The 13,494-nt window shown below is 36.4% G+C and overlaps 1 protein-coding gene across 1 annotated transcript in view; it reads right to left on the bottom strand.

Annotated features, from left to right (window-relative positions):
- Positions 1 to 13,494, bottom strand: part of LOC306878172 (synaptic vesicle glycoprotein 2A-like) — a 39,039-nt gene that overhangs the window by 9,325 nt on the left and 16,220 nt on the right. The window contains exons 3-9 of the mRNA XM_079430351.1: positions 9,468 to 9,648; positions 8,320 to 8,471; positions 7,191 to 7,324; positions 6,971 to 7,060; positions 6,432 to 6,542; positions 3,333 to 3,421; positions 3,079 to 3,243 (exon numbers count right to left, since the gene is read on the bottom strand). Coding sequence (XP_079286477.1) covers positions 3,079 to 3,243; positions 3,333 to 3,421; positions 6,432 to 6,542; positions 6,971 to 7,060; positions 7,191 to 7,324; positions 8,320 to 8,471; positions 9,468 to 9,648 — 922 coding nt within the window. The remainder of the gene's footprint in view (positions 1 to 3,078; positions 3,244 to 3,332; positions 3,422 to 6,431; positions 6,543 to 6,970; positions 7,061 to 7,190; positions 7,325 to 8,319; positions 8,472 to 9,467; positions 9,649 to 13,494) is intronic.

Below are 13,494 nucleotides of genomic sequence, written 5' to 3'. Positions count from 1 at the left end.
CACAGTTCTGAATTTGAATTTTTTTAAACTTGAATAATGAACATTTGAAATTAAACAACTGAATTTTTTTTTATGGCAGTTTTCTTAATAGACATGTATTTTCAAACAGCGGATTTTTTTGTTCTGAATTCTTTGAATGCAAATATCCAGTTTTAAAAGTTTTACAGTTTCAAGTTTTCAAGATGAAGAAGAAATTCGGAATATTAAATTCAATATTTAAAACTTACTTATTAAGTACTTCAGCTGCAAAAAGTAAGTTATTTAATTTATTTAATATTCAGTCGCGTGTTGTTTGATGTTTTAAATGCCACGAAGAGTATTAGGAGGTTTAAGATGATTGCATACGGATATATTTAACGTTAGGCCTAACTGTTAGGCACGGTCTCTTTAGAAAAAAATTTTCTTTTATATAAAAAACCGATGAGCTGTATACAGTGCACGATAATGTTAGCTAATTAAATTTTAAAGTTAAATTCTATTTTGTTTGCTGGAATTCATTCGATCGTCTTTTTCAACGAGTGATTGCTATTGAATCATAGGAGTCGACTCCGCTGCTGGCGCCATAAATATCTATACGGATGACTCTCTGATTTGATTCACTTAACCATTCAAATGAGTCATTTGTTTGTGAATCAAACTGAGCGCGCTGTTATAGCACCTGCTAAATTTAAGTTTCCACTGCTGAATTTAATAATACTATTTATCTTGTGGTAACACTGCCGTGTGGGAAGCTCTGACACAGAAAAACACTTTAGATGCGTAAGAGAAAGCCGTAAAATGTAAGTGCATCATGTTTTGTTCTTGAATGGAGGCCTAATCTGTCTGCTGCACAAGAGCAGGTTCAGTTTTTAGAGTGAATTAACTTTTGAAGCATATATATGCAGTATGAAGGCACTTGTTTTATCGTGGTGGGGATTATTATGAGCTATTTGTTTTTAAAGTTTAATCTGAACACTTTATATATGTAATCTGACTTTTTTTTTTTTTTACAGAAATTCTGAGCTGCTGCATGAACTTATGCATGAACATTCATCAAACATATCAGGTGCGAATTCTGGGTCTGGTCCTAATGACTGTAAAAAAACTGTAATGCTTAAGATTTGATAATTACTTTACAATATATATATTATACATGTATTTCAAGGCTGCAATTTGGAAAACCTTTAATGCTGCTGAAATGGAGGTCAAGGGGACTATGAAGAGGTGGCAGATCAAAAGGACGGACTTCAGGAGGCAGACACACTCTGTGAGTTTAAAAGTCCCATCTCTTTAACCTTTCATACACATGACACACTATCACATTTCTATAATTCAAATCCCTTAAAAGTATTTTTATCCTGCACCAATTAGTTTAAGCAGCAACACTTCCCATAATATCTAAAGTACTTGTTAATTTGTAAGAAGAATGACATCAATGCTTATATTAGTTGCTTATTTACTGTCTCACCCTTATCCCTAGGTTATAGTAATCAGCTGATCCAGCCAGTATCCAGACCAGACGGTGGACCTGCTCCTGGGAATGACCACAACACATCACTGAATATCAGCGGAGACCATGTCAGCTAGATGACAGATCCCTGTTAAGATCTCATTGATGGCCCCAGCACAGATCCTCAGCAAAGACTACGAGAACCAGACAAGCCCTCTGCACAGACCCTTTTTACCAGCTTCACCTACTAGCATGATGTTTCTTCAAGCAGAAGATGTTGGATGAAACATTCTGAATGATATCAATTCACAATCTGACTTGTGATGCAGCCTGGAATAATCACACCATGTTCGTTCGTTTGGTCAGAGGAGAACTGGTTTCCTGACTAAGCCTGGTCTTGTTTGGGTTCCTTGTCATTGCTGCCTTTTGTCTTGCTTAGTTGAAGACACCTAATATTCAGCAATATTATTCACTTGACTGCACTGATGCCATTTGATAAGAACTGAACTGAATTATGACACAATGATAATATATATATATATATATATATCATATACAGTAAATATAATTTACTTGTTACTTTGTGGTTTAAAAAGTGTTAATGTTTATACTGTAGTGCATTTGTTCATTGTTAATATATATTATTAACAATGGGCGTGGGCCGCATCTGGACCAGAGGAAATTGTTTCAGTCGGTTTTTAGTGTCAATAAAACACTGTCAATAATTCACATTTACACAATTCAAATTCAAATATTTTTGTCATATTATAAGCTCCATATACTTAAGTATCTTTTCGGGTACTTTGTAGTTGTACTGAGTATCAAAGATATTAGCAACTTTTACTCTCTACTTCACTGCATTTTTGAATGAGTATCTGTACTCTTTACTCCACTACATTTGTAATGAGTGTTGCAGTTACACAGTGCATTTTGCATGGCACCTAGCTTTTCTGCAGCAGGTTATTTATGCTACAAAAGATCTGATATTGCCAGCTACAGGGCACTGAAAGAACTATATCTTGTGCATTTTGCCCTTACCCAAACTTGTCAACAAGGCTACTTTACGTGATTGCTCTCCTCACAAATCAGCTTTCTTGTTTTTGTGCCTTGTCTTGGACTTTTATGTCACTTCCTGTCTCCCGTGGTGCTTGTAGTCAGTTTGCATCTTATTTTGTTCAGCTTGTTAGCCTCCTGTATACTGTATATACAGCCCTAGTGTTTCTTTAGTTCTTTGTGAGTTATTGAATGTAATGGTTATCTGTTTGCCCGTCATTCTGTTCTTTGTTCCCTTTGGTTTTTGGCTTATTGTTTGTTCTAGCTTTTCCATGAAATATCTGCACACAGATCCTTGCCTCTGCCTGTTTCCCCAGCTTCTCCACAACGTTACAGTTTTTGACTGGCATGTCTCTTTGACTTGAGCCTGTATTTAGTTTAAGTAAAATTCTTAAGTACTGTTAAAATCAGATACTCTAATACTTTTACTCATGTTGTTTTGGAATTGGTGACTTGTAGTGGAGTAATTTTCACTGTAAGATATCTGTACTTTTACACAAGAATGGTTTTCAGGTACTCATTACACCTCAGATCACTTTGTGCACAAAAAGTTTTCATCTGCAGCAATACAAAGACATCAAGAATCAGCTTATTACTTGTCGTTGAAGTACTCTCCATTCCGGTGGATCTGGTTCTCCAGGGTGAAGTTAAAGGTCACATGCTCCACTTTCTCTTTGATGAAGACCTTTGTGCGAGAGGAGTACTCTTGTTTCTGCAGGTATTTGATCATGTCAGGGAACCAAACAGTCAGGCCGTAATAGCTGGAGTCAGAGAGCAACAAGACATGAAACAATGCAGAAATGCATTCATAGGATGGGTTGGAAAATGCATGTGGTTCAGGGTAGTTTACCTGAAGGACATGGAAAACCACACGGCCATCATCATGTAGGTGATCCTCCGGTACTCTGGATTAAACACTGTCAGGAAGTTGCTCCACACCTGGAAATCCAAAATAATCAATCAGATTCTGTCAATCAGAATCGCCATGGCTACAAAGTCACTAAAATGTAAGCATGTTAACATATGACCACCCACATTTACATATCAATGCCTAATCGGTACTCAGCAAATTGGTGGGGGCATTATTATTTATTTCATGCAAAGAGGTTACAATTACAGTAACAATCATTTACATACTGTATAAGTCCCTTAATATCACCAAAGCTGCATTTATTTGATCAAAAATACTGTAGTCCTCTGACATGTGTCACTTGATCATTCTAATGCTGATTTGTTTCTTAAGAAATATTTCAGTAACACTTTATTTTAAGGTGTCCTTGTTACACGTTACATGTAATTACTATTATAAATATAGCTGCAAGCAGCAATTACGGGGCCAAGCACTACAGAAGCAAGCATGAGACCAACTGCAGCAATGAGTAATTGAAGCCATTTTAAAATTATTGTAGTCCAAATGGCTGAAAAATCATTTAAAACTACTTGTAATAAGATTTTGACTTTTCACTTTTGACCAACAGGTGGCACCGTTATCAAATCGATGTGGTGTGTTCTGTGTGAGGTGACAATGGTACACACAAAGTTTGGTGTCAATATCCCAAAGCATTGCAGAGATACAGCCTCAAGTGTCATTTTGGCATTTTCGCCTCAAATTCATTGCTGTGGTATGCAAAAACAGTTTCGTCTATAGACACAAACTCCATAACTTTTTACCAGCATGGTCTGAAGATGATGTGAGTCAAATTTGGTGAAAATCGGACCAACGGTCTAGGAGGAGATCGAAAAGCAGGTTTTTAAAGAAAATAAATATGGCGGACTGGAAGTTTGGCTGACTATGGCAACATTGATATCACTGTCCTCAGCATGACCCAAGGGATCTATTAATACCAGTCTCATTACAATAGGCAAAATTCACAGTAAGACATTAGCATTTATTTGAAATTTCATTATACCAGTTTTTTTCATTAAAAAACTGTCTCAGTTTTTGAGTACTTTCAGGTCAAGGTCTCGATGGTACATACAAAGTTCCGTAATAGTACAATAATGCATTCATAAAATATAGCATTTTATATCATAATACCCTATTATCATGTTTTGTTCAATTATACCGCCACCAAGAGGCACAATCCCACCAAATTTGTTATGTGTCCTTAGAGTGTGCCCATACATATGTGTGTCAAATGTGGTGAAAATATCTCATTTTGTTTTGGAGTTATAGACATATTTGTGTATAAGTAGATGAAAAATGACTGACTGCTGACTTTGTTTGCATTTTGTGCCACTTACTATCAACATTTTGGCAATTGGGCATTAGTGTATGCTATGTTTACGAATTTCCTACGGTGGTTTCGTGTCGATAGGAGTAACGGATTCTAAGATATTGGCAAATGTTTTTTGAGATCTAAAATGCAACGGTGCACAAACCATAAGGCAAAATCTGGCAAGTTTGGTATCGCTGGATTCAGGAGTCTAAAAAGGTGACTCCCGTGAAAATAAGTCAATGCCACCCAAAGTTATAAGCATGGGAATATTTGATTTTACTACTAGGTGGCGCTGCCTCGAAACTTCTCAGGCTCCTTCAGGGCATCGTGCTGATGACCTATACCAAGTTTCGTAACCATGCGTCAATGCGTTCGTAAAATATAGCATTTTACTACAAAATTCAAAATGGATGACGCCCAAAATTGCTGACATGGGAAAATTGGATATGGTTCGACTCAGCATGATGCACCAAATCCAAAGAGACCAGTTTTGTGATTTTTGGCCAAAATAATTCACAAGTTAAAGTAAAAATATGCATTTTTCATATCTCCTGACCACTAGGTGGCACAGCGCCGAAACACTGCAGATAGCCTCATATCTTGCTTGTTATAACACACGCCAAGTTTCGTCTCAACATGCCAAACCCTTACGGAGATATAGCCTCAGATCCATTTTGTGTGCCTTTCGGCGAGTTCGTTAGTGTGGGGTTCGAGAACGCTTGGACGAATCAACTTGAATTCCATAACTTTTTGCCACCATGGTCTGTAGATGATCTGAGCCAATTTTGGTGAGAATCGGACGAACCGTCTAGGACGAGTTCGAAAAAGTAGGTTTTTACGAACAATTAAAAATAGCGAAAAATATATTTTCAGTTTTCATTTTAATTTGAGTTAGTTTTGCTCTTTTTTCATATTTATTAGTTTTTGTTCTTTTTAAATTTTATTTAGATTTATTTCTTTTATTTCAGTTTTATTTATTTATTTCCAGTTAGTAATTTTAGAGCTTCAACAAAAAAATATATATTTTAGTTAGTTGCCAAGAACAGCTACTGTTTACTTCTTCATGTAATATTATTATTATTATTTTTTTATTTTGTTTTTAGGTTAACAAAATTGGTTTTAATAGTTTTGGCCCTGGTGCTGCTTAATATTTTTGTGGAAAACATGATACTTATTTTCAGGATTCTTTGGTAAATAGAATTTTCAAAAGAACAGTATTTAAATATAAATCTTTTGTAACATTATAAATGTCTTTTCTGTCACTTTTTATCAATTGAATGCATGCTTGCTGAATGAAAGTGTTAATGAAAAAAAAAAAAACTTACTGACCCCAAACTTCTGAACAGTAGTGTACAATGAAATGATGATATTTTGGTGCAAGAAACTTTGACTGATATAATAAAATGTGCAAAAGTATAGAATATGTCCTCTGTAGATTATTTGAAATTAAACTTGAAAGCACTTTATTTTACAGTCCTTTTACTCATGTATGTACCTATTATAGTAATTACAATTACTAGGTAATAACTAGGTACTAACCTTGAACCTACCCCTAAACCTAACCCTACCCCATGTAGTTACCTTAAATCACCAGTAGTTTCTTAGGTAGGTACACTATAAGTACACTGTAAGTAAATGTAAGTTCACGTACTGTAAAATAAAGTGCAACCTTAAACTTTCATATGGTAGTTGTAGTTTTAATGATTTTTGCAGTGCTTGTTGTACTCTACCTGATGGAAGAGGTTGCTCAGCTTGATCCTCCAGCGTTGATGCCAGGCAGTGGCCTCTCCACCCATATCAACCAGCTCATCCATCTGTTTCACCGTCTTAATAGTGGTGACCTGAGGATTTCACAGCATGCTTCAAAACGTGCCTTCATACTTTACTGATATTCTCAGTTTTGTGTTGTTAATTGGTAGGGATCTGCTCATGAATAGCCTATATTAACTACAGTACTTGGCAATGAGAGGTGAGCCGTGTCTAATTAAGCAACAAGATTAAGATTTACAATGCTAATCGTTGCAGACTTTAAAAGGTTCGATAATAAATATAGAATGTTGTTTAAGTTCCCAAAATAAAAAATAACTTTTTTGACCTTCATTAAATGTGCATGAAAGCCAATTTAACTCCAGTTTAGCCAGATAAATGGAAACCCATTAGCGTGGCTGCATAATTCATTTCTAATTCATACCGAGAAATTGAAATTTCCACAGATCACTTCCGTTCTAATGTTATTCTTCCTTCTGATGGTGAATCTAGCAGTACTCACAGAGAAAACCCTCTCCGGGTAGCCCTTGGCCCTCATGTTGGTGTCATGGACCTGCTTCAGAATCATCCAAGCTTCATCATGTTTTCCGTTCTGTTAAAACACACACATTACAGCAAAGTCATCTTTCATTTAGGAACTTATTCTGGACTTTTCCCTACAGCATGAACAAAAAAAAGCCCAAAAAAACACAATCCAAGGCGGGATGTGGGACGTCGCTAACCTCCAGGAAGAAGCGTGGGCTCTCTGGCATGATGGTCAGCGCAGCGATAGCGGCGACGGACGGGAACGCACACACCAGCACAAACACTCGCCAGCTGTGAAACTGGTAGGCTGAGCCCATCTGGAAACTCCAGCCTGATTAAAGGGAAAGGGCATATATTACTAGTTGCAGTCAATCAGGCTCAGAAACAAACATTTCCCCCAATGAAACTGATGCCAAGGGGCATTTTTTACCTTTGCACTTTATTCTTAATTAATCCAATCAGAAAACTATAATCAGAAAACTATAGACTGTAACTGACAAAATCTAATTAACAACTAAAAAAGTCAAAGGATTTTGGTTGCCTTTTTGCCCCAAGCCCTTGTTAATTTCTGACCCTGAACTAAATGCACATTTACAAAGTCATAAAATATCCAAAATAATTCAAGATATCAAAATGTATTCATTTTTTGACTGCAAACTTTCTAAAGAGTGAATGTTAAAAATACCACTTAATTTACAAATAATAAACTATATAGACTTTCAGGGACAGAGAAACCACACTGAAAAAAAAAGGTAAGCTAAAAATGTATTTCATGTGGTAAAATCCAAATTATTGATTTTATTCAAATAATAAAAAAAATTATTTAACATTACTAAATCTACCCGAGTATTTTAGGATACATCAACAAAACTAATATAACAATTACTTTTTACATTACATTATAACCTTAGAGCATAATTAATATTCACATATACCATCATTTACAGTCATCACCCAAGCCACACCTGTTTTAGGATTAATTATGGCAAAAAAAACTCAAGTGACTGACATTGCTGGTATTCATGACAAGTAGGCTTTTAAAATCATGTTATACTTTTAAAGATAAGCTGATGAGATTTATTTTAATGTTGTCTCTAAATACTTTATTGATCATCACATGACACGATAATTGGTAGAATTACTTTCGGTGACATCTGGATCTTAAGTTACCGGTTCAGTCCCCTCTGGAGTAAGCTGAGGTTAAGTGTCCTGCTCAAGGGCACAGTGGTGATAGTTAATGGATCTACAACCTTTCAGCTACCAGCTGAGATCAATTAACCATTAAGCTACAGAACACCATCCAAACAACGTGAGCGTGATGGTTACCATAGTGGGGAATGATGGCCCAGGCCATGGCAGCAGCGTAGATGCCTCCAATCATCCAGAACATGCAGAGCCAGCTCAAGTGCTCTCCACGCTTCTCTTGAGCCAGAAACTCAGAGTAATATGAGAACACGATGGGAATAGAGCCACCGATCCTGCAGAGAGGGACTCCATTATTAGCATATTGTGCATCATTTTTTAAATTTAAAATGAAATATAACAGTGTAATATTTTGTGTACCATTATAATTTTTCGAATTTGAATTGAGCTAGTAAAAATACCAGGATGTAGAATTAAAATGGAATGAAATTGAAAATAAGGCAACTGCTGTTTTTATTACTATTTTTTTTTATAACCAATTACAGTGTAATTCTGGGTATTTCATTATCATTAGATCATATGTGTATTAATAATAGGGGTTTACAATGCCAACTATAGAAATTGTATTAAATTAATAAAAAATAATATGCTGTACAATATATGCTGAAAACAATTGGTGCACAATTTACTTCTGAACAATTGGAACAATTTTCACAAGTTTTTAGTAAATTTCAGCAAAAATGACAAAGAAATGGCAAGTACCGCATTGAATTCAATATGAAATTTGAAAGTAAAACGACGGATTAAGTTTTATTTTAAAACATTTTAAAATTAATTTACAACTTCCAAATACATATATTTAGTGTATCATAATTTGTATTGGTAACAAAAGCTAGAACTATTCAAAAATCATTTTTGTTAATTGAAATAAAGTTGAAAATAAATAGATGAAAATATTTAAAAGAAAAATAGAAATGCTGCGACTTGACAGCTAACAGAAGTAAAATAAAATAAGCAAAAGTATTAGTATTATTAAAAATAAAAATAAAAAATTTATTTAAATTTAAAAAATTAATTTTTTAAAAATGACAAAAGCACATTCAATCACTAACTAAAATGAAAATGACAACTGAAAATATTAAAATTTACTAATTCAAAATGGGCAAAAAGTAAACTATATATATACAGTATATACTATACATATTTGATTCAAATTCTGAAGTCATATTTATTTTATCTGAAAGGGAGCCAAATGTTGCCCTACCTTCATATCTATTTTTATATATAATAAATGTAAAAGAGACTGTAGGTGGTGTGAACTGTGCATTTACCCCACACCGGAGAGCAGACGACAGAACAGGAAGGAGCTGTATCCTTGGACAAAGGAGGAGAAGAAAGCAAAGACACTGTTGATGGAGAGAGAGATAAGAAGAGTCTGTCTGCGGCCGATTCTGTCAGCCAGACCTCCCCACACAAAGGCACCCACCATCATACCCAGATACACAATTAGACCTGCCAGAGAAAGACACAGAGAGACAGGCAGATCAATAACTATACCAGCGTCCTGTCCCAATCAGGATGCTCCATACAGACAATAAATCAAAGTGACCGATAGAGCATATGCTGGGTAAAATGACATTTCTGGAACTGGAGCCAAAATACGATTAAAATGTCAAAGTTGTGCTTCTTTTATAGAAGGGAACATTTTCATTGTTTTGTGCCTGAGAGCTCAAATTCATTTTGTCTTTTGTTCGTGTGCGAGGATTTGGTGAATTCACACTGATGACTCTTTCACAGCTCCAGCACCAGCTGGTCATGTGACTGCGAGTGTGAACCCAGACAGGCGTCACCCGGCAGCACCACAGCAGACCGCTGGCACAGATGTGCTGCCACGGCAATCAGAAAGCAGGGACTCATCCATGGATACAATATAAATGACCCAAGGAAAATGATATTTCTCAGATGTTGCTCTTTCACATCTGATTAAGATCGTTTGACACCTTGGGTCTTGTTGGCTAAGCTAGTTAAGCACACCAGCATCTGAAAACACAATGGCTCTATTCCAAAACCTTACTGTCTGCAGCCTGTATAGGCAACATCCTAAATTAAATGGAAATCTCTATATTGACAACAAAATAAATATTCTGCTTCTTATGTGATTTGGAGTTTCAAATCACTCCATAATATTTTCAGAAACATATAAAAAAAAAGGACAGAGATATATCACTAAAATAGATATGTATTATATTTGACCCTGGAGCACAAAGTCATACTGTAAGTAGCATGGGTATATTTTGTAGCAACAGTGCAAAGTACATTATCTGGGTCAAAGTCATCGATTTTTTTTAATGCCAAAAATCATTAGGATATTACGTAAAGATCATGTTCCATGAAGATATTTAGTAAATATAACAAAACTTAATTTTTGATTAGTAATATGCATTGCTAAGAACTTAATTTGGACAACTTTAAAAGCGATTTTCTCAGCATTTTTATTTTTTTGTACCCTTAGATTCCAGATGTTCAAATAGTTGCAACTCAGAAATATTGTCCTATCCTAACAAACCATACATCAATGGAAAGCTAATTTATTTAAGCTTTCAGACGATATATAAATCTCAATTTAAAAACAATTGACCCTTATGACTGGTTTTGTGGTCCAGGGTCACATATTATATTATGTCTACTTTAGTCATATTTAGAATTTATTCAGACATATATTTTTGTAAATATTTTATTATATCTTTTGATGTGACAACACTGAAGAAATGACACTTTGCTACAATATAAAGTAGTGAGTGTACAGCTTGTATAACAGTGTAAATTTGCTGTCCCCTCAAAATAACTCAACACACAGTCATTAATGTCTAAACCGCTGGCCACAAAAGTGAATACACCCCTAAGTGAAAATGTCCAAATTGGGCCCAAAGTGTCAATATTTTGTGTGGCCACCATTATTGTCCAGCACTGCCTTAACCCTCTTGGGCATGGAGTTCACCAGAGCATTAGGACGTGTCTATATTGTCCTAATGCACACTGAGGAAGAGAGCTTGAGTGGGTAAATACTCTCCAAGGATCACAGCTGGAGAATTGCAGAGATTAGTTGAGTCTTGGGGTCAGAAACCTTAAAAAAATATAAATATCAAACATCCCCTACATCACCACATGTTGTTCGGGAGGGTTTCAAGGAAATGTCTCACTCATCCAAAAACAAACTCCAGCATATTCAGTTGTCAGACACGACTGGAACTTCAAATGGCACTAGCTTCTATGGTCAGATGAAATTGAAAAAAGAGCTTTTTTAGTACAAACAGGGATAAAAAAAAAAAAAAAACCCATGTCCAAGGTTAAATATACTGCTGGATCTTTAATGTTGTGGGCCTGTTTTTCTGCCAGAGGTCCTGAACATCTTGTTCAGATGCATGGCATCATGGATTCTATCAAATACCAACAAATAAAAAATCAAAACTTGACTGATCTCTGATCTCTTATCAGGTGTTCTCCAAACTCTTCAGGCATTATAGTTACCTGGGAAAAGGACGTTGCAATATTTGGGTGCCAATAATTGTGGCCAACATGTACTAGAAAAAGCATTTATTTCACAACGAGATATTCCCCCCATTTTCAGTTGTTTATATATATTCTATATATATATATATATATTACAACTATATATGTAACTATATATGTATACAGTATGTATAAATCTTAAAATAAACAATAAAACAATATGTTTACTAGAAAACAAGACAAAAATTATATTTATGCATATTTTTTCTTGTATTAAATGCTGTTTTAATTGTTAAAGAACAACACATACAAAAAATACTATTGGTTTGTTTAGTGTATACTATAGACTAGGTGAAAGCGTGATCATATTCTCTATGATATTCCATAAACAATGTGTAGAGCGTTTGCATTCTGTGGTGCTTTCCGCTGAATTCTGCACTCATGCAGGCCTGTTTATGACCTTCAAAGGCAATGATGCAGAGCACATTTGCTAACGAGACCTGTACAATAGAAATGACAACACCGAACACGTGCTGTGTGATTTTACACAACTCGTTCAGCTGGCAGCATTAATAAACACGACTGTGCTTGCGGTTAACCACGTGTCTTGAATTTAAAGGGAAAGTCTGTTTGCTACACTGATGCAACACGACCCAGCCAATTAGGGCTCGGTGATGGTTGAGTGGGCGGGGCCACCTGCATGATGTCACAGGGGTCTCAGAGATGCAGGAGAGGGGCGGGGCAAGAGCCTGGAGACAGTTGACCTCTGCCTCCTCTTCCTCCTCAGAGAGAGAGAGCAGAGGGGGAAGGGCGAGAGAGGAGGCTGTGATTCTCCAGCACAGTGACAGGAAAGCACACAGGCTCCAGGGTTGAGGAAGTGAGGGAAAAAGAGAGAGAAAACGGGGGAGGGGCCGGGAGACTATTTATAGAGGCAGTTTTTCCTTTCTGCTAGTGTGTCTATGCGTCACAGATGAGGGGAGCGCAATGGACTGTGGCAGGTTTGTGTATTCTGTTCTTCTGTTTCACCCGGACTAATGTGCCGTTTGGCACCCGGTGTTCTGGTGAGACAGAAACAGAAAACACTCTGCATTTGTGCAGAACAGAAGAGGAAATCTGACATAACAGCTGCATCCATCCATGTGCCCCTCTATCTATCTATCTATCTATCTATCTATCGTTCTGTCATTCTCTTCTAACATCTACTTTTCTATCCATCTGTCTGTCTATCTATCTATCTATTGATCTGTCGATCTGTCGTTATGTCTATCGTTCTAACATCTGTCTATCTATTTGTCTTTATATCCATCTACATCTACTATCTGTGAGCCACTGTAGCATCCATCCATCCATCCATCCATCCAAACTAATCCATCAAACCATAAAATCTCCATGACGCCTGATTTGTCATAACATTTAATGAGGCGATTTACTTTCAGTGCCAAATAATAATAGTGTTGTATCCATCTTATTTTCATATTGCACACACACACAAAAAACACAGTTTCTTCTCATTTAGGCCTCATTCATTGCATTAAAAGCCATCAGTAGAGAAACACGCAGGTTGACTGCTGGCCGTAGTGAGCAGAAGCAAATGCTCCTCGGGCCATTTCATCCCACACATCCACGCGGTTGGATTTGATTGGAGAGTGTCATGTGACAGAGGCTGAAGCATTTCTGCTGCAGAGCTGCAGCTAAGTGTGTATGGAAACGTTTCAGCACTAAGACCCAGCAGAGATGCACTCGGCACTCCTGCATGAGTCAGGGCTGTTTTGTAACAGGGGAGAGATCAAGGGCCCTGCTCCCCAATGGCACTCACATACACACGCTCAGCTGAGACCCATGCTGAGT

The sequence above is a fragment of the Barbus barbus genome, assembly GCF_936440315.1.
Source record: "Barbus barbus genome assembly, chromosome: 12".
NCBI classification, from domain to species: Eukaryota; Metazoa; Chordata; class Actinopteri; order Cypriniformes; family Cyprinidae; genus Barbus; species Barbus barbus.
This window is presented reverse-complemented; position numbering and strand designations above follow the sequence as displayed.